Raw genomic sequence first — 22591 nt, forward strand, 5'->3', positions numbered from 1 at the left:
GATCTTACCTGGAGCGAATCAGCTCGGCGGTGGAAGACTTTGGTACTGCCAACGTTTACTACGTGGGCGGCGACGTTAACGCCCATAACACTGAGTGGGGCTGCCAAAGAGGAGTGGAGGTTACTACCTCTGCTGCGCACGACTAATTGGATCTCTATTTGCTCAATAAAGGGTCTGAGCCGACATTTGATACCTACAGGGGCGGGAAGCACTAATCCAGTCGCATCGACGTGACTGCGTGTTCGGCCACTCTGCTCGATCGGCTGGAGGATTTGAGCCTCGTGGACAACATAACATCTTCGGACCACAGAGCGATTGTTTTCTATCTGAAGCTTGTGAGGTCCCAAGGTACGGACGGCAGGCTGACCACACGAACTCTCGCCCGGCTGCTGACCGATCGCGTTCTAATGTCTACCGAGGTGAACGAAATCACCAAAGAGGAGGCGTTGGACAGAAGTGTCGGTCGGTATGTGGATACCGTGGGGGAAGCCTGCGAGTTGGTCCTGCTAGCGGTCTCCAAGGGGAGGAAGGCCCTGTGGAAAGAACGACTCACTCTCGTCAAAGCTGATGTCGTGAGGAAGAAGAGATTCATCAGGTACTCGAAGCCAGCCCGGAGGGAGCTGGTCGTGCGTCATTACTTCGAGGCGAAGGAGGCCTACCGCTTCGAGGCGAAAGCGGCTCAGATTCAGAGCTGGAAAAGCTTTTGCGAGTAGCAAGATCACGAGTCTATGGGAGATGGCCGAGTCTGTGGGACGGGATCTATCGTGTGATCCGCCGCACGGAGACGATGCGAGAAGATCTCGCCTTCGTTCAGTCAAGTAGAGTACTGGACGTAGAGGGATCAGCCAGGTTGCTGGCGGATGTATTCTTCCCGGAGGACAGCCCCGGGGAGGACAATGCGGACCATAGTACTGTAAGAGTAAAATCCGATGAAATCAATGAGGAGAGTCACGATGAAAATCATGACTCACCGTTTACGATTGTGGAAATTAGATCGTCCGCGTCAACCTCAAATGCCAAGAAGGCATCTGCGCCAGATGCGTGCGCCACGTGCTCACCGCGGACATCTACCGGGCGGCGATCGACGTGAAACCCGTCCTATTTTAGGCAATTACAAACCGATTTCTCGCGCTTTCCCTCTTCCCCACGAGGTGGAAGAAAGCGGTTGTCGAGGCACTCCGGAAGCCCGACTAGGAGGCTATATGCACCCGAAGACTTAAAGGCCAATCGGACTTTTGCCCGTTATGGGAAAAATGTTCGAAAAGATCATGGTAAAAGAATCTGGTGGTACACTGCACCTTATATCAGCTGTCATCAATACGGCTTTATGCCGCAAAGGTGTAACGAGGACTCCCTATATAACCTGACCCAGCACCTGCAAACTCGCTTGAAGGAGAAGGAGATTGTAGTGCTTTTGTTATTGGATACAGAGGGAGCCTTCGATAACGCCTGGTGGCTTGCTCTAAGGTGCAGACTGGCAGAGACTCGCTGCCCCGTGAATTTGCGACGTCTTGTCGATAGCTATTTTAGCGACCGCAAGGTGTAGAATTGAAATCAATTTTCATTCTAAAACACTTAGGTCGTCAAATTACTTGGCACTCAGGACTTCTCTACAATATAGAAGAAGACTTTTGAAAGTTCTTTTACTATCCAAGCTGTGTGATGCTTTGGAACTGACCGTCAGTTTTGATACGAAAAGCGCCGTCACGTGGCAGCTTTAGAGACAATGTTCGTGTTCTATTTTAACGGCAGCTTAAAATACATAAAATATTTAAAATTTATTGATTTATGCAAAAGTTTTCTTGTTGAAGTAGTCATGTTTATATAAGTTTATAAATTATATATCTATTTTATCTTTATATATTTATTCATGTGATTGTGTGTACGTTAATTGTTATAGATTTTGATATTAAAATGATGTTATATAAATTTATTTCATACGCCTTTATAAAAGTGAAACAGAATAAATATTAAAATCAAAGTATAAATTCATAATAAAAAAACCATCACTTACTTGAGTAATAACTGTACTTCCTACACATACTCTTTTGTTGACGTTGAAAAGGGCCTGTTACCACTCCGCCTCGCATATACCGTGGGAACAAGTCACCTATACGGCATTGCGAATAGCCCTCCGCCTGCTTAATGCCTAGACAGGGGTGAGATTTCTCACGAGTCACACCTGGGCCCTCCAAGTCACCGTAACTAAAATTATCAAAAAGAAACTATATGTAAATAAATTTAAAAATAGTATTAATTTTGCATATAGTTATTGTAGTAATATATTGAAAATAACATCCACATGGCTTATCGATTGATGAGTACTTAAATAAATTAAAAAGTTCACTACGTCATTTCAATAATCAATACATTACATTATTACAGTATCATTCATTATTAATTTAATCATTACAGTAACGACGTAATAATATATAACCATTATTATTCAAAACAAATGTAATTAAAAAATCAGCTGGTTAGGTCTCATTGAAGTCCTTTTAAAACCATTGGAGAGATGACTTAAGAAGATTTTTTGCCATTCGTATTTAGACGTATATACAAGTATGATTAAGTCACAGAATTAAAATTAAAACTAAAGAGGCTTCCTTTATACATTCGCCGTAATAATGGTATCCTTACTTTGCTTTGTTGCATATAATTTTCTCCTACTTCACCTCCTTATTTGAACATTTTTTGGCACATTTTTTGTTACTAAGAACATCTGAAATTCTCTAATACCCAAACATACCATACAGTTTCTCAGCAGGTCGTTTATTGTACATACTGCTTGTCTGTGCAATGTGTTACTTATGCGGATTAGAAGGGTCAAGTCTCCTTTGACTTTTAATAAGCCTGTAGGCATTTTTTGTCACTGCCTTTCCCTGTCTGTAACATTTTTAAATCGTGTCTATATTCAAATGTACCATATTTTTATCAAATGTATGGAACATTATTATTAAATATTACATTAATACGCATATCGTTGTCCTTTAAATACTATATAATATTTATTTTTGCCTATCAGACGTCTCCCCTCTATTAGATAGCAAATCTCTTCCATTCCACCCAAGGGTTGTCTGTAAGAAATCGCGGAATGTGATAATACTGCCAATTGTAGTTTTGTGTTGTTATTGGGTTGGTTCGATTTTATGTTTGCATTTGCCTTAGATGTTAATGTTAATATAAAATAATGATTTAATAAAGAAATTAACAAACAAACAATCATTTCACTAAAAAGTTTATACTGAATTTAATTATATTCAAAATTGTATTTTCTGCGTTATGATCTAATTTAGTACCTGTAAAGTTTTTTGTCTAGGTTGTCTGGTAGAGAGAAGGCATTAAGTACTGGTTATACAATGTGTAAAAAAATAAATAACCAAGTACTAGTGAAGCGTGAGTGAAATGGGTACGCATAAGCAAAATTTTGGTGTTCATATTTACTTTATACGTGCATGTTTAATAAATCTTACTAGAAAATTAACATATAATATATAAGGGTCGATTAAAAAGATCTAAATCTTTAAATATTTGTAATAATGTTTTTTACAACTGTAAACAATTCAAATTCTTTATACTTTATAGTGTTTTTATCTGTGTGAGCTACATTTTATATTTCGTTCTATTCAGTAGGCTCGTATCTATTAAGTAATATCCTTAAAAAGCTCACCAAGTTAACTTTTGGTAAAAAATTTGGCTTTATTTACTTATGATTGTAATTTATTACGAGTAATATCTAAAATTAATTTATACTGCCTTATAGAAATTAATCTAAAAATATATGTTTTATTTTACTTAAAAATTAATAAATTTGGTTATATTCTACATAACCTGGTTGTTTCTTGATCCTATTCATTACAAAATTTGTTTTTTCCAAACTAATACCAGACGTTACTGTTCTGATAATTAATAAATACATAATTTATAATCATTAATGTATATAAATAATTATGGAAAATACATTTGTACATATAACTTATATCACATAAAATAAATAATCCGGGAAAATATATATAAATTTTTGTACTAAATATTTTGCATACTGAATTCTTTATTTTTCATAGAAGTACCTACCTACTTAAACAATTTTCAAAATCAAATTCGGACTAGTGTTATGTAGTAAAGGGTCTAACATTTCGGGCTACGCTAGGGGAGACTTATTGAACAGTTTTATAATTGTTTGAGTAATAAATAGAGGTTACGAAGGACTTAACTCTATAATCCGTATTGTATTATAGAAGTTAACCTTGATATCTGTAAGTTAATCAGTGGTATGTATAAACTATATATATGACAATACAATCGTAAATAACAAACAATAAACTGTTTTAAAAATAGTACTTTTAAAACATTAAATGTGTTCAAAAATATTGTGTTTAGATTTGGTTTGGTTTTAAGTAGACATTTTCATTTATAGTTTAGATAAAAGCCTGTTTTGTCTTTCAATTCTGATATTAATGAAATAATAAATCTATCAACATCTTTCTAAAAGCCTACAAAGATATCTTTCATCAACACCCCACATCACTCATTGTAAGGATTAATAGTTTTTATCCGCATATAGACAAATATTCGCGGGAACGTGAATTTGATAAGAATGTATGTATAAGTTGAATTTCAACGGTTTCTATGTAAAATTTACAATCTAAAAATAAAAGTAAACAATTCAAATTACAGTTTCGCCGGCATTGTGTTTATTAATTGTTTTGTAAACATTATAAAAAGTAGATTTTGTAAAATTTTTGTGAACGTCACTCTGAGTTATTTAAAAATATAAAAAAAAAATATATAAATAGAAATAATCTTTAAGACCAGACTTAGTATGTTATCTTCAGTAATTGTAATGCTTAAATTATAGTTTTCGATACAAATTTTAATATGTTATTGATTTTTGAATAGGTATGAATAAATCATATCAAAGGTATGTATAATACAACTTTTTTATCCACAATTATTATTTAACACGTTGAACGCCATGGCGGACACCATGTGCCCGACAGCATACTGTCCCCTGGGGCCACACCATTAAATCGAAAATCGTCAAAAAATCGCCAAGGTGTTTTTTTGCAAATATTGTCAGTAAAACCCTTAAAAATAATGGGCGACTTACGGAAATAGCGATTTACCAATTATTTTTCAGCAGGGCCGCGCGGGTCACATGCCTTGGTAAAACAGTCGAAACACTGTCCGTCGGCTCCCTAGAGGCTTCTGAAGTGATCGAGGGCATGCGGACACATGGTGTCCGACGCGGCCTCTTGGACCCGACATGATGGCAGTCACATGGTGTCCGTCGCGGCCCACTGAACTAAACATGGTTTTTAGTCTGGCGCTCAACGTGTTAAAGCAATATAAATTTAAAATAATTATAATACTGTTAATAAATTAAATTACTTGTTAGGTTTTTGTTTTTACACTATATTCCAGTTGCGCCTTCAGATACAATTTTTCACACGGTCTGAACTTGCTTAGCTGTGGGGAATATTACACTGTGTAAATATATCTACGAACCGAAGCATGACATACTACACTTGAATTAGCATTACCTGTAATGGGATCAGTTCCTACTATTATCAATAATCAATTTTATTCCTAGATTTTAATAAAATTATATTTTAAATGGCTAGTGTTCGTTAGCTTCTTAAGCCAGGGTACTCATCCTATCACTGAACTTGTTCAACGAATATCCTTCCTTTTCCAAATTTGAATATTTGGTATTGGACGCTTCTTATCTTTGTTACAGCTTTAACCTGTGAAAAGGATATATAGATATTACCTTAATTCTTTGAATTATTTCAATGTCACACTATGAGTATTGTAACTTTATTTTTATTCTGCGTCCACTCGCTTGCAACTGGCCACTAACTCCCAATCTCAACAAACTTTGGCTTCATTTTACTTTGACTAAAGCCATTGCCATCTACACATTTACAAATGCGTAACATATTCTAAAGAAGCAAATTCCCTTTGATTTGTTACAAAAGATTGTAAGCGCGCGCAAACTTACACAGAACACATCCATGTGTTCGAATTTGGGACGATTTGTTAAAGTTAGGCAAGCGTAGGTAAGCGGCCTTACAGACAGGTTTAAATAGCAGAGAATTGAAAGAGGGGAGCCTAAAAAATACATAAACTAAAAGACATTTAACTACAAATAATTACAGCATTAATATGTCTGTTATAACCGTCAGTACTTCTGCCGTATGTTTATTATTAGGAATTTTCCAATGTACCTTTGATCAACAAATCTTCGGTATGATTTCATTCTTAAAATATGTAATAAATGATATCAAATTTCGCTACAGTCGCTCATTTAATTTGTAACAAAATAAATAAGAAATGAGCTTAATCTAAATTAAAATTATGTTTTACACTTTATTTCTACAAACTCATTTCGACGAAGCTATAACAGCCCGCAAGGCTATCAGCGTCGACTTCAACAGAAAGAAGAGAATTATGATTAATACTAATCTGTATAAATTATTAATATTCATTATGTGACAAAGCTCTTCGTAGCGAAATGGCATAACTTTTTGTAAAAAAGATTAAACGTTACTTTTAAAACACTTATAAAAATCCTAGGACCTCATAATATGTATTATTTTATCTTTGCAAATAATGTTAACAGACAAAGCTCACATAGGAGCATATTATTTAAGACAATATATCAATGTAATACTTTAAAAAAATTATATCTTTAATCAGTATTTGTAAAGTCTATTCTATAACAAACACGTTTCGTTATAAATACCGATTGTAAAATAAGGGACCAGTTACTTCAGTTTTCTTTACAAACTCCCCCCGTATCTCTTGTGCTGTGCGAGAAAGCGGCGGGGGATCAGGGGTGTGCGTACAGTCTCACGTGAAAATGTTATTATTATTATTTGGCCTCATATATGTATAAGATAGACATCGCAACTGCTTTCACAATGGAACAACTGTTTTGTCAAGGCGGTTAAAAATACTACATATGTTTATTTTACGATCAATAACTTTGAGTTGATAGAAGTGTAGAAAGTTATGAAATTGCATACATAACTTCAATATACTATTTAAAATTTAGTTTCTTGATTATATTTTTTTTGGGAAACGGCTTTAACTATTTCAATAATGAAAAAGCTATTTTAAAGGTTGTTGGTTTGATAATTTGTCGGATTGAATAAAGATTATATTCATTAATATTTTTACTTTCTTAAAAGACGAAAATACATCGGATTGATATCCGTTTATGTATTGAGATAATAATGCTCATTCTATGTAAAGTCTTTAAACCAAGTTTATTTAATTTATTAGTATGACATCTTTTATATATTTACTTTGTACACAACAAAGAATATTATTGAAAACCCCTTTAAATAGATTTTTACAGAGAAGGTGGACTAATTTAAATTAAATAAATATTTCAATATGCTATGTTGATATGGTTTTAAAAAATCAAATAGAGGCGTTGTCATTTATTCGGATAAGCCTTTTAATGTTTTATAATTTGAAACACCCTAATTTAAAATCTATTTGTTGACATGACAGCGTTGTAAAAACGCTTGATTGTTAAAAATTAATTATTGTCAGTGGAGAAAATTTTATTATTTTTTTGTGGGCTATAAATAACAAACAAACAAATCATTTTCGTTCAATAGCTTTTTGGCATTACTACGAATGTATCTACTTTGCACTATTATAATCTTTTTTAATTAAGTTTAATAATGCGGTAGGTAAAAAGAAAATTTTACTAAGCTGTTTAAAATAATACTACAATAATAATATTACAATTTTCAAACAACATTGTTTTAGAAATTAAAGCTATCCTATTTTATAATGTAATTTTAAGCTGTTGTTAATTACTGCGAATTATTTTCTTACCTGTGCCAAAGAATGACATTGATGACGTTCCTTTAAACGTCTTGTTGAATGCTATTGATTTTTTGCTTTTGATGAATTTCTGCATTACCGAGTTAGGTGTGTGATAAAAAGAAAAATGTCGGCTAAATTAAATGAGGCACACGAACATTGTAAAGCAGCCGAAAAATTGTGAGTAATTAGTCTCAATTAATGTTAATATATAATTTTATTGCACTATTTATTAAATTTCTATTTCATTACTTTTTCTCAACGCATAAGTTTTTTCTTAAATGTAACTAACATTCCTACATATTTACTTTCCGATTACTTAAATATGTGGCGATAAAATTACTAGTAAAACATTGCAACATAAACGAAAAAAAAACTTTATTAAACAGGACATTTTTTAAAAGTGATTGTTTTTCTTTTTATTTTTCTCTTAAGCTTGGGCCTAAATTAGCAGTTTTTGTATAATTGAAATGTTACGAAAATTTAATGTTAACTGCTGTCTATCATTTAGCTACTGCGAATATGTCTATTGTATTCTAATTCTTTTTAGTGTTTCTGTAAATTTACTTAATTTTAAGCATATATTTTATTATAAGGCTTTTAAAAGCTATTCCCTAATCATCTTTAGTCTACTCTACTCTCTGCAAGACAATTGTAAAAGAAATTTTGAAAAGTTTTTTTTATACTTAAGAGTCCATACTTTCCATGATGCCATTAATCTTTTTGCTATTAACTCCCATGTGTGTCTGCAAAGCATTATGTTTAGGTTAGTCATTACTTTTGGAATTTTTTCTCCTTTTTTCTTAAAATGATGATTTTCATTTTCAAAGTTGTGAACTTGTTAAATTATTATGAAACTTAATACTTTCATTTAAAATTTTTCATAATAAAATGAACTTTATTCTACCTGTTATGGCTTTGCATATATGTTATTCTTTTTTTAATCTATAAATTTTTCTTTTGTGGTATTTCTAAATTGTATAGTATATAGTTACATAGGCAATGCAACTTTCTTATCTTTATATTTATATAAAAACATTAATATTTTTGATGCTTTGATATCTACAATAATGAGACCACAAACCTATTTTATTATAAGAGTGTGAAATCATATATACTATTATATCATTAGATGATCAGTGTAATGTGTGAAATTTTATAATTGGCTGAAACACCATATTCTAAATATAAGATATGAAGATACTTTAAGCCAGCATTTTCCAACTGGGGCTTAAAGGGAAATTGAAAAAATTTGAGAGTGGAATCAACATAAATTTAACCATTTCTCTTTGATATAAAAAAAAAATTCAATATAAAGAAGAATTTATTATAAAGAATTTTGTAAAGGCTAAGGTGTGTTGGGAAGGAGGCATGGCACGTAAAAGGTTGGAAAATACTGCCTTAAGCCCTAAAATATGGCCAACTCTAATTTACATTCTTACATATCTAATTTTAATTATAAACTTCACAAGCTTAGTGCATTTACAATGTGTTTATATTTTACATGCAAGCTCATATGCAGTGGTCATTTTTTCAGTTAACATGTTGTTTATTGCTCTGAATTTTTTTATTTTTATTAATGAACCTGTGCATTGCTTCTGAAATTGGTTTTCATTATTTTGTGCATGTAGTTTATGAAATGTTTGATTTTTAACTGATTTTTATTATTATTGTTATTCTTAGTTTGAAGACATCACTGTTACGCTGGAAACCAGACTATGATTCAGCAGCAGATGAATACAACCAGGCAGGTAAATAAGACATGGACTAAGTCTAAACTTTAAGATGATATTTTTATTTGTAAAATTTTGTTTCAGTAAAAAAAATTTATAACCAAAGAATTTTTCAAAGATTATTTACAATGAACTGTAGTATAGATTATCTATTTATTAAAAGTAAAATTTAAAATATAGACAATAGATTTAAAATAGAGACATGAAAAGCAACACCTATTTGTATTTTTTCCTATATCCCATAGATTTTCGAGGATGTTTAATAAGCACACATACACATTTTAGTCAACATGTTTTAATATTAACACTAAAATTTTATCAAACGATTAAAAAATAATAAAATTTCTTATGATCTTTTTCAGCACAATGCTACCGTATTGCACGCGATTTGAAAAGCTCAAAGGATTGCTATATAAAAGCATCAGAAATGTATAAGAAGAATCATTCATTTTTTCATGCAGGAAAAGCTCTAGAAAATGCTATTATTGTTAGTAAAGAAACATCCTCTTCTGATGAGGTACAATTCTTAACCAGTAACTTTATCATTTACCCAATTTTATGAATTGTTACTTACATTAAAAATAATTTTAGATATACACTTTAGCATGCGATTCCAGCAGTCTTTATCAACAACATGGTTCTGGTGACTCAGGTGCTAGCGTATTGGATAAAGCGGCTAAAATAATAGAAGAGAACTCCCCTGAAAATGCAGTGAAATTGTATCAACAAGCTGCTGAAGTATCTTCGGTAAAAATATACATTTTTTATATTTACCAATAATGTTACAAAATGTAGTGTGAAATATTATTTATTACAACTTGTTTCAGTTTCAATATATTCTTTTGTTTGAATTTATGAAATACATTTCAGACTGAAAGCAGTCAACATCAAGGTTCTGAATATATTAGCAAATCTTCACGAATATTAGTGAAGTTGCGTAGGTATGATACAATCTTTCTTATTAAGTTTTAAGTTTTAGTTTGTTTAAGTTTGTGGTAGTTTAAGTTTATTCTTTTACTCATATGCTTTAATAAAATATGGAGATAATATATATATAAGATAAAAAAGTTGTCTCCATATTTTCTCATATTTTAATTATTTTCTTGAATGATAATTATTATATTATTTGCACTGAATAAATATAATAAGAATAAATTGTGTATTTAAGATATGATGAAGCAGTGGACAGCTTACGACGAGAAATCGGTTTTCATCAGGAAGCTGGTAACATTGGAGCAGTGGGACGTCTTACAGTTGCAATTGTTCTGGTGCAATTAGCAAGAGGAGATCCTGTTGCTGCTGAGAAAGCTTATAAGGTCTGCTTTCAATTAAGAATGAAATACATTAGTAAAAATAGATGCATTCTTATTTCAATAAAAGCAATACTTCATTGCCACCATTTCATTTTTTTTTCTATTTGAAATACATTTGTTGTAATAGTATAGTTTCCATAGAATATTTTTTTATCTCCAGATATGAGTGACATTTTTGTCAACCACTATTATTATATTATGAAAATAATATTGTTGTGCAGGAGTGGGGTTGCAATTGTGAAGCACCAGAAATGCAAACTATTGAGCAATTGCTACAAGCTTATGACGAAGAAGACAGGGACTCTGCAAAGCGAGCTCTTGCGTCACCATTTATACGGAGTATGGATGTGGAATATGCACGTTTGGCTGCATCTATTCCATTGCCTGAGGGAATAGACCCACCACCAAAAGCCACTGTAAGGGAAAATGCAGCACCATCATATGTTAGCCCCAATGCTGTACACATGAAGGTATTGTCAATTATATTGCCCTTAAAATAAAAGCTAACATTTGCAGTAGATTACATAATTTTAAATAAAAAAAAAACATACTGAAAATGATAAGTATTTTCTATACATTTTACTGCTTTTCAAATAAATCAATACAGAATTATTGTTTTTTGCTTCTTGCTTGCTTTTCTGTTATATTGTACTAAATAACACTTAATAAATATTTTGTCAATTACAGCCACAACAAGATAGCCAAGAAATAGAGTCAACCTATGATGAAAAGAAGAGTGAAGATGAAGATGGATTATGTTAGAATATCTCAGTATCACATAGTTTCCTTGCTGTTTGTAATAATCTTTAAATATAAGTAGGCACGATGCATACACATAAATTCACACAAGTAACTGTTTTCCTTAAATCTTTAAATTACATGTCTGGTTGCTATTTTCTATGCAAAAATGTAGATTGTGAGATATATTTACATAACTATATTTATTAAATGCAGATTAAAATTTTTATCACTATTTAATATTGCTTGGCTTGTAGTCAATGTTATCTGAGAAAAATATTTAACAAATATTATATAATAGTAAGTCTTTTCCAATAATAGATGAAAAATATTAAACTGCATAATGACAATAAAACCATCCATTTATTGAACACTTGCTACAATGAAATTTGTATTATGATTTATTATTACAAATATGTTTGATCTCAAAAAATTATTCAGTTGCATTTGTTATTACAGAGATATTGTTTAACAATCATATAAGAAAGCTTAAATATACTTAAATGACTACTGCTTTGACTTACCTAAACAATATTAGACTTATTGTAAGATTCTTATTGGTGCCAGAGAATAGCTCTATATATTTATTGTTAAATCATTATATCTAATATACTGAAGTATTGGGGGTTATTATCCACGAAAGTTAGTTTGCGTAAAATGGTGCGGGTTAAATACAGTAAAGAGGTTAGGCACTGACACCACTATGTAATAATCATAGCAGTAATGTATTTTTAGCCTATAGTGCATGTTACACGCTATCATAACTTTTAAAATAATAAAATATACTGCCTATGAAGCTTTGACAGCTTATTGCATTGTCATTATTAGGCTACTTAAATTCTTAATATTATTCAACTTACAAAATATCAAACTTGTAATTATTTTGCTATAAACATTAGTCAAGTCACTTTTGTTAGAATAGCAAAACAAGATTATTCATTTAGTATTATGCCAATTAATAACTTAGATTCTACAAATCCAAAAAGTAAGTATAATCATTGTACCTACTATTAAGGTTGGTTATTTCTAGGAATTAGAAAAATGTGGTGGAAAAAGTAATATTTGCATTGTTAGTTTTTCTATTTAATAATTATTACCTGATTTTGTTTGGTTTGTTGAGTGAATGTTTTATAGTATTAGTGCAGTCAATTTGCCTGTTTTAACAATCAGCTCCATATATATGCCAATATCTATAATTTGCCAACTTATGTTATCAATGTTGGATGTTTTAGTTATTTTATATCCATAAAAATCCTAATAAGTATTATTTATAACTAAAAACGAAACATTTGTCAGCAATTGATATTTGATAAGCTATGTTAAAGAGTGGTTTATGTTTAACAATAATTTATAGGAGTTTTTCATATGATTTAAATTTCTTTATTTCCACAAAATACTTCTTTTTTATATAATTAGGGCAATAATGTCATTTAATAATTATAGAAATATCGTTATACTGAAATAATAAATATTGACGTAATTGATTAGTTTTTACAATAGCACGAAATAATCATTGAGCCATAGCAGTTATTAGTTCAATATAAAATTAATTCTAAAGACTAAGCTTGGAATAAATTAGATAACCGTATTTTAATTGTTATAAGGCTTTTTCATATTCCATTAATGTTTTAACAAGAACTGTTTCTTAAGCAAACAGTTCAGAGCATTCTGGGAGGAATATATGCAAGTGCTTGAATGAAAATGATTAGAATTAGTTAGAACTTGTGCTTTGTGATTTATAATTTTACACATAATTTTATATTTATGCTTATAAAAATCTTGATTTGTCATTTGTTTGAAGAAATTACATAATGTAAAAAATTAATGCAGAATTTTCACCAGTTAAAATGGAATTATAAAGTGAAATAAAGTTATTTAAGCAATTTCCAAATTTAGCTTTAGAAACCACACACAGAATTGTCTACCTAACATGTTCCAAATTTTAGATCAGTGTACATAGTAATCAGAAAAAATGTATTCAAACATTGTTAGTTAACATTAACAATTAATTCCTTTACCATTTGTAGTTTTATTAGCATGATAAAATATTTAAATAATAAGCTGTTTATCTTATTCACTGTCTTATCATAGTTTATAAATGAGGAAGTTAGTTTTAACTATTGAAAGTATGTGTAACATCTAAAAATTATAGAAACATAGCTGATATGTATTTTTTAGTCTATGATGTAATTATCATTTGTTCTATAGTTTATTCTCAATGTTTGTGAAGAATAAGTGCTGTAGTTGTCATTGTTATTCTTAGGAATTTTAGCATTATGTTAATAAAAATATTGCTTCTAAAATATACCTCCTTGCATTTGAACATTTCCTAATTTCAATTAAGGTGAAATCAAAATCAGTAGTTACAAGGTGTTAAGAATTTTATTTTTTAGTAATTCACATAATTGTTTACTGTGTTCAGAATTACACTTACTAGCAGACTTACACAACATATCTATTTATTTCACTAGTTTGTTAAAATATGGCTCACCTGTTGATAAGCAGTTAGGACATCCATAACTATTTATCTAAGGCTTTCCAACCTTAGATACTTATGTAACTAAAGAGAACATAACTATTGTTAGTTATGCTCCTTTTTACAATGAATACTGGAGCTTGTGAGGAGAATTTAAGATAAAAAGAAATTTAAAATGCAGAACAATTCTACTTTGTCTAACACCAGTGATTATTATCAACATTTTCTTTCAAAGTGTATAGTATATCGATTGAGATTTACTCCTATAGATTAATTGTAAATAACATGCGATTTACCTCACAACTTGGAAACTGAGGATGATATAATCTTAACCCTGAACATGTAAACTTGTCTTGGTGAGGTTCAACCTGACTAGACCAAAAGTTTACTTGTCTGATTAATAACACATATTACGGTACAAGTTTTCACAATTTAGTCACTTGTGTATATTATTCAGAACATTTATTGGTTTAAAGTAAGGGATCTAAGCATAGCATTTAATATAAATATCCCATTATTTTCTCAGTAACTTACCAACATGTAGAATATTCTTATGATTATAATTCTTATACATGCAATTTAATTTATAGGAGTTACTTTTTAAAATTTGATATATTAAGAAGTATACTGTCAATTCTAACATTAATGTTACTGTTATTTTTAGTACATTTAAAACAATTGTAGGATTGATTTGAATATACACATGTATATGAATTAATTTAGTATTATAACTAATTAATTTAATTGAAATACATAATACATGCAATTTTAGTTGGAAATTATGTACTGTAAGGTCTTGTTTCATGCTGTGGATATTGAACCATAATTGTATCGATTGACATTTATTAATATAATTAGTTTGCACACTGCACATGTAAGACATTTATTAATATTGTAATCAGGGCAGGTAACATAATAAAAAGGGAGTTTTGCTTTACACTTGATTGGGTTGTATCATTATATTGATGACAAGGAAAAATAATGATTTTTCAAAGAAATGTACATACATTACTAAAATAGTATTTCAGGGACATTTTAACCCTAAAACTGATATGCCAAAGACACTTAGGAGTTAGTTGTATCATTATTTGTATCCGATGAACTTGTTATGGTGAAATATAAACTATGCTAAACAACTTTCAGAAAGAGGAGTATTATTAGAGAAAATATAAAATAAATAGTAGTCTTTGCAATCACCTCTTAATTCTACCAATTTGAAGCAAATGACGGGGACTCTGGATGAACTGAAAGCAAAAGGTGTGATGAACATTTGTGCTGTTCTTGGCAGTCAAGAAGCTCAGTGCGAGTTTGTAGTGGTCACTGGACAAAGGTCAAACCCAGTTGGGAAGGAAATGGTTTGAACCCTTAGGGATGTATACTGTGGGCTAGTGTTACTGTATCATTATAGATACATTCTATCGAAAAGCGCATATAAAACGATTCACATTAAAAAAGACTACTTGTCTTGAAATATTCTAAAATTTTATTGAAACTAAAACAATTAGTTATAATAAACTTAAAATTAAAAATTATATACAAAAAAATCATAGAAATAGGCTGCTTAAATTACTACAATGGTTGAAAGAAATTCAACTAGTAAGAAATTTAACTAAATAAAGAAGCTTAAAGTAAACTTGTGTTCACATTTAAATGATTTTATTTTAATGAAAAATTACATGCTTTTACAATTTTTAATCATTATCAATATCTGACAATTTTTTGCCTGTTTTTTGTATTAGCAACTTGGCAATGGTAAGTATCCTCTACAGGGGGAACATCTGAATTGCAAAAGCTCACTCTAAAAACATCTGTATATAAAGAGTTAAGGAAGATCTAGTCGTCTTTTACATGTATAATTGTGATGTCAGTAGAACAAATAGAAAAGGAAAACAAAATATTTAGGGGCTATCTGCATGCAAGCATCTTAAACAGGCCCAAATACTTATTTGTTCAAGAAAATTTGGATGAAATACATGCCACACAGTTTCAAAATAGCATAAAAATATTCAGCATAAAGAGACCTGACAGTAATGTATAAAATTTGATTAAATCACTATTTTAATAATTACTGCTTGGTATATAAATGTATATTTTTGTTTTATCATCTGCCATATCAATAAAAATGGCATATTAAAATACCTCTTACATTGTTACTCAAGAAAGACCTTTTTAATTTATACTTAGTGGAGCTGATTTTACGATTGAATATTTTTATGACTAAACATAGTATGGATATATGGTGCAACCATTGGAGGAACTGTTGATGTAGCCTCAGGTGCTTGTTCTTTCTCTTTGTTATTTTTTGTTTTTCGGAATTGGAATCCATTTTTACGCAATATCTTCCGTAGGGTTTCTCTGGATCCTTTGAAGTTTATTTCTTCTTTAAGTATTTGAAGTAGTTTGTTGATTGTGGGAACTTCTTTCTTAAATGCATAAAATTCATGTATTTTTCTGCGTATCACTTGCAAATCATACTCATCAACTTCAATTTTGCCTTTAGTCCGTACTCTTTTCTTTGGTGTTTTCTTAAGAGTTTCAGGATCAAGCAAGCCTTGTTCTACTAACCTGGCTTCCTTAACAATATTTAACACAGTGCGCTCAGAAACACCTGAAAAAAAGAGTTTTTTTTTTATAAATATTTAATCCATATATATTTGTAAATGTGAAATTAAAAAGTATTGTGTCGCTAATGATAACATCCCCATAACTCAGAAGCAAAATCTGTGATCAATTTGAACTATCTGTGATAAGTGTATAATAAATGAATAATGAACAATAAATTTAATTTTAAAAATCATGATAAACATTCCTGCAATAGGACATCTACCACTAAGTTATTCTCAATATTATCTAACATGAAAGTGTACAGACCATAACTTGGATATTGAGTAAGTTTCAAAATTATATATATCTGAAAGATCCATAATTCAAAACAAATGATAACACAATTATTAGAAGTTAATTGTATCTTTATGAAATACCAAACACAATAGTCATTTATAATTATAAATTAATAAAGTTGTTTAATATATAGAATATTTATACATATTTTCATATGAATACGGCTATAAACACAATTTTTGTAATTCTTTACTAGCTTACCTGTAGCGGCAGAGACTCGGACATAAACTTTGCTCAGTGGAATTATTGGAACTTGCATTCGTTTTTCTTCATCCATAAACTCTTTTACTTTAAGAATTATTTCCCGCACTTCACTAGTGATATTTTTCGGCATTGTAAAATAGAATGTATAGCGTAATTAAAACATAAACATACACAATGGCTGACTTATATTTGTCGCAACTGGCACTGGTAAAGGAGAATTTTTTGTATCGACTATTGAGTTGACATTACAAGCAACCATAAACAATTACTAATTTTGGCGCAGAAAGATAAATAGAATTGTAAGTAACTCGAGTAGAGAAAAGTTTTTAAAATTTTAAAAGGTCATATCGGAAAGGACATTAATTCTGGTTTTGTATAAGAAACAATATTTCGATACCATTTATATTTCTACAAATATGTTGCTGCGAGTGGCAAATTCCTTACACTGTGAAATAAATAAAAAATGTTCATGAACGAGAAATATGATATTTTTATTCAGAGATATCACTAATTATTTGATTTAAGTAGAAGTATAATTAGGATAATTTGTTTAATATACTAATGTATTACTTGGTCCTAATTTCAGTAAGTTATTATAGTTTACCTGCTTTGTTTGAAACTGATAGAAAAATTCTACTTTGCTTCATTTTAATTTTTATGAGTAAAGTCTAATACGTCAATTATTTCATTTTTGTTCCTTAATATGTACGGAAAAAAGAGAAATTCTTTTAGAGAGTCGTATTACGATCATGCATGCTCGATGGATTATGAGAAAGATGTGATAAATATAGATATTCAAGAAAATAACTTTTATTGGTGGGTGCGTGTTAAACGTTGGTGGAATGATATTTTTCTACTTTCTTACTCCGATCCGAGATCTAGATGTTATTATCGCAGTTCTCATTCTATGAGAATGGAAAGAATGAGACAGTTTCGATATTGCAGGGGCGCTATTCACCCTTTCAGTAAATTTAGGTACTGTTAATATTAGTACTTATTATTATTTTAAAAATGATATGTATATTGTAATACACTTTGAATATACGATTAAGTTGCGGAAGTTATTCAAATTGTAAACCACGTTTTCATTTTACTACAGATTTTAATTTTCTGACCGATGGTTTATACAAAGCCAAACAATTTAAAAGCCTTTACTTTCAAAAAAATATGGATTTAAATATTAGCTTGCGTTTAAAAAGTTTAACAATATTTATAAAATTATTCCCTATATTATATTATTGAATGGAATAAATTCATAGATTTTTTTATTATTGCTATTTCTATCAGGAATGATGAACAATAATTTTAATGTTAACGCTTTGCTTCAACTTTAATTTTACATTTTTGATTACAGGAATTTTTGGGAATGCATTATACTTAGCGTAGATCTTTTAAGTAAAATGATATTTCATCACAGCACTTCAATTTTGTATGGAGAATTATCATGGAAGATATATATTATTGGAGTAATATGTGAAGCTGTAATTATTTCCGATTTGTTTATAAGCATGTTAACTGGATATATCGTTAAAGAAGATAGAAGCATAAATTTGGAAATAAGGAAGTCGATGATGAATTTTTGCTCAACAAAATTATTTTTTCACTTTATTTCATCAATGCCACTTCAGTCAATAATGTTTTTAAATTATGGAAAAAATATTAGTTGTGCTATTTGTAAATGTAATATGTTCGTGTTTACTTTGAGACTGGTGAGTGTTCTACGTTTATATCGTTTGTATGATGCTTCGGATTACTGGAAAAGAGAAAGAAGTTCCTTTCGAGCAATGTACTTCTTTAAATTTCTTCGTATTGCTGTATTAGGATTAGTTACAATGCTAACGACTATGAAATTAGCGGATACTATTCATCTTCTTGTAGTAATGCAAAGTGGTGAAGTAGATCCGTTGTCTTATTACTTCTCAGTAATCGTTTTCAAATATGATGAAAGATTTCCGCAATCTAATTTCGTGTTCTGGACCTTAGAGTTGGCTAGAGTCTTCAAGTCATTTTTATTATTCAGTTTTGGATTAAGACCACAGATCCATTATTGGGATAAAATGACTTCTCTTTGTTCATTTATATTAGCTAACATATTTTATATGTGGAATCTCGTTGAATGTCACAGTTGTCTAAGCCGTGTGAAGTATCCACAAGAGCAGCTTATAATGAATAAAAACAGAATCATTAACTTACTACGTTGGCGGCAGTTATCTGATACTTTTAGTCTTAAAGTTTTAGAATATCACAATTTTAACATGACAAGATTGACGATAACTGAAAAACAAAATGGTTGCTATCAATCTCTTCCTGCGTCTTTAAAAAAAGAAATTGTTATCAGTTCTTACGCTAAGTATTTATCAAGAATACCATGCTTTTCTGAATGGCCACAGAATTTAATTGAAGAAATCTCTATTTTACTAATCGAAGACGTGTATCTAGAAAATGATGTCATTACTGAGGTTTGTGTATGCGTTTTTTTTAGTTATAATATTAGTTTTATTTAAAATGTATTAGTTAAATGTATTTATTTTATTAAATGTATTTAAAAGTCTTTTGTTTTTTTTATTTTTTTTTATTAGAATCTTATTTTTTTGTCAAAAAATATTTTAAGACAAATAATTTTATTCTTTAATTAGTCTCGAATTCAAGAATTAGTCGAAATCTAATTTATCTGCTTGATTTATTATTTTCTACAAATATTATTAACTTATTTTTTATTATAATATATTTTAACATTACATTAAAGTTTTAGTTTTCATTGGGATGGCATGGTGGTGAATTTATGTCACTTTTACTGGAGATTAATTGTTCACCTCAAATTCAAGTGAAACGTTAAGCTCACGACGACAAATAATTCAAAACTGTGTGGTTCTAATATCGTTATATTTTTTCACAGGCTGTTGCTGCTCCTGTCGCTAGTGAGGGTCTCATTATTGTTGATGTTGGAGTACTAGCTGTTTATTCCTCTTTGGACAGTGATGTTAAATATCTCATAGACGGAGACTACAACGGCGAATTATCTTTAGTCACAGACGAAATTTCCGTAGTTCCGGCAGTTGTACTAACAACAAGCAAGGTGGTTTAATATTTAAAATCATTACTGACCGTATAATTCTAATAATTTTTACTATATGTTTTTAACTCTAACCATCGTGATGAATCACTTATAAAAGAAGTATTTTAAGGGACACAATAGAAAAGCTAAACTATGTATATTAATACATACGGAAAATCACAAATTGTAATAAAATGTGCACATTTCATTAATACCTTTCATATTAACATATATATCATTCTTTTTGCAGCTTCTTTATTTAGATAAATCTCTGTTCAGAGGTGTCATGCGGAATTATCCTGATCTATTTTTTGAGATGAAACGAGAAATCGTTAATCAGACACATTTGTAAAAATAATTGTTTTGATTAAATGTTAAAACATTTACTATGTTGAAAATATCTTGTTCTTAAACAATATCGGTAGTGTATAATAACTTAGTCTTGCCATAATTATTGTTATAAAGAAAAACAAAATTTTTTTAGAGACCAGTTATAGACAATAGCAGCGCGTACACTTTCCATGAGAAAATTCTTCACTGCCAATCGTATGGATTGTTTTAGGGACTCCAAATTATCATGGCATTTAGAGTAAGTCTTACTATCTAAAACTGACCTTATATCATAATCCTGTTGTGAAAATCAAGACTAGACGTCGACCAGTCTTCAGCTCCAGCTCAGATAGAATTCGTAACGTTAGTTTCTAACCAAATTGAGTGGATCGAGCTTTATGACCCAGCGAAAAGTCTTGCTGAAATGCCTCAAAAACGTGGCTCAGTCTCTCCTTTGTTGCTTACACTACAACAAACCATCACTGGAGTCGGGTTATGCCAACGTTTTACGCTGTTGACTACTTGGGAAGCTTCTTCAGTGCTTTCAGCGTAAATATGGTCATTTTGTGTGTTAAAATATTGCTCGTTGTTTCAATTTTATCTCCCTATTCTTGTTTCACATTATCAATTAAGAAATAACCAGTAAAAATAGATCTCTTAAAAGCGGGAAGTCCTAAGTTATCTTTTAAAATACGCGATATGGAAGATGCCATCTTCATCTCCTAAGATAAAATCTTTTGCTTTCAAGCAGAATTCTTTCGAATTCTTTCCTTTACTGCTTTGATCGTCTTTTTCGTACAAATACTACACACTAAGTTTCTTTATATATCAATAGCCCGGTATACAAACATTTGCTAATACTAAACCTATGGAGGATTTTTAAAATTGTATTTGGCACTAGATCTACTTTATGTAAAGCAATGCACACAATCATAATCATTTCAGTCCCTTTTAATATCAAAAATATTTTATAATTTATTGGTGCGAGAATAAGAAAACAAAGAACAATCTGTAAAAATGACAGTTTCCAAATTCAAAACTAATGTTTTGTTTATTTTTAATTATAACAGTAATTATGACCAGACTTAGTATTGAATAACATTTCTTCAGCGTTACTTTTTTAATAAGAAATTGTTTTATTAATACTTTGGAATTACCGTAAGTTATTGTTAATAAAATATTGAGCTGATATTTTTAAAAATAAATATTTATTTTAACTTTACCTATTCTCAACGATATACACACGAAGTGGAGGTTAAATAGGGAATTGTATTTCGTTACAATTTTTCCAACGTTTATTTTATTGGAACTTTCCTCTCCTATTTCCGTCAATTTCCCTTTCTCCATCTTCTTTTGTTCTTTACATCATATTACATTCTGTTTTCGTTTATTCATAATCCCACACATCGCCTCTCATCAATCGTTACAATCTATGGAACCACTTAACTATTTACTATTTTTGTTTTCTATAAAGTTTTTTTGCCAATATAGGACAGCTAATTATTGCGTGAACCGCGGTCTGGTTCCACCAGTTCCTCACAGGGTCAAAGATGCGCGGGAGACAATCCTCGAGTTTAAATGTATGCATGTGCTCAGCGAGTCACCCGTGCCCCCTGAACGTTCGGACGATCTGCTTAGCGCTATAGGGCAACACGACGTCCGGGATAAATACCCTGGTTATCGAAGCCGTCTTACCTTCTACGAACCCCCTGTTCGACGCCTGACGTACGAAACCAGGCACCTCTTATATTATGGTCGCCTATTGTTCTTGTCAAGTGGGTACAAATTGTTCTCTTCTCTCATAGACCAAAGAGTAAGCATTACCTTAGAAGACGAACAACCCATAGAATAGGCGGGATTTAGAAAGAGATATTCGACCATAGACCATATTCAAACTCTCGAAATATTGATTGAAAAATATCAGAAAAATGTAGAGCCATGTGCATTGTTTTCATCGACTACAAAAAAGCGTTCGACACAATATCACATTTAATTA

At 30.5% G+C, this 22591-nt stretch overlaps 3 protein-coding genes across 3 annotated transcripts; 2 read left to right on the forward strand and 1 right to left on the reverse strand.

The window, feature by feature from the left end:
- Positions 1 to 7903: 7903 nt before the first annotated feature.
- Positions 7904 to 11924, forward strand: LOC137933353 (gamma-soluble NSF attachment protein-like). Its single transcript, XM_068777283.1, has 8 exons — positions 7904 to 8025; positions 9529 to 9596; positions 9941 to 10095; positions 10170 to 10325; positions 10449 to 10519; positions 10747 to 10894; positions 11113 to 11361; positions 11579 to 11924. The coding sequence occupies exons 1-8, from the start codon at positions 7973 to 7975 to the stop codon at positions 11651 to 11653; spliced, it is 975 nt and encodes a 324-aa protein (XP_068633384.1). The 5' UTR covers positions 7904 to 7972; the 3' UTR covers positions 11654 to 11924.
- Positions 11925 to 14649: 2725 nt separating this feature from the next.
- On the reverse strand, positions 14650 to 17429 carry LOC137918590 (uncharacterized). Its single transcript, XM_068761413.1, has 2 exons — positions 17208 to 17429; positions 14650 to 16713 (listed from the first exon to the last, which is right to left on the reverse strand). Exons 1-2 carry the CDS (start codon positions 17338 to 17340, stop codon positions 16301 to 16303), a joined length of 546 nt encoding a protein of 181 aa, XP_068617514.1. The 5' UTR covers positions 17341 to 17429; the 3' UTR covers positions 14650 to 16300.
- A 484-nt stretch (positions 17430 to 17913) lies between these two features.
- On the forward strand, positions 17914 to 20320 carry LOC137931685 (potassium/sodium hyperpolarization-activated cyclic nucleotide-gated channel 2-like). The gene is made up of 3 exons (XM_068775206.1): positions 17914 to 18185; positions 18565 to 19669; positions 20107 to 20320. The coding sequence occupies exons 1-3, from the start codon at positions 17914 to 17916 to the stop codon at positions 20293 to 20295; spliced, it is 1566 nt and encodes a 521-aa protein (XP_068631307.1). The 3' UTR covers positions 20296 to 20320.
- Positions 20321 to 22591: the final 2271 nt, after the last annotated feature.

This window comes from Battus philenor, unplaced genomic scaffold, assembly GCF_028537555.1.
Source record: "Battus philenor isolate CCGP_79_NKW_IND1 unplaced genomic scaffold, ilBatPhil1.0.hap1 SCAF_1, whole genome shotgun sequence".
NCBI classification, from domain to species: domain Eukaryota; kingdom Metazoa; phylum Arthropoda; class Insecta; order Lepidoptera; family Papilionidae; genus Battus; species Battus philenor.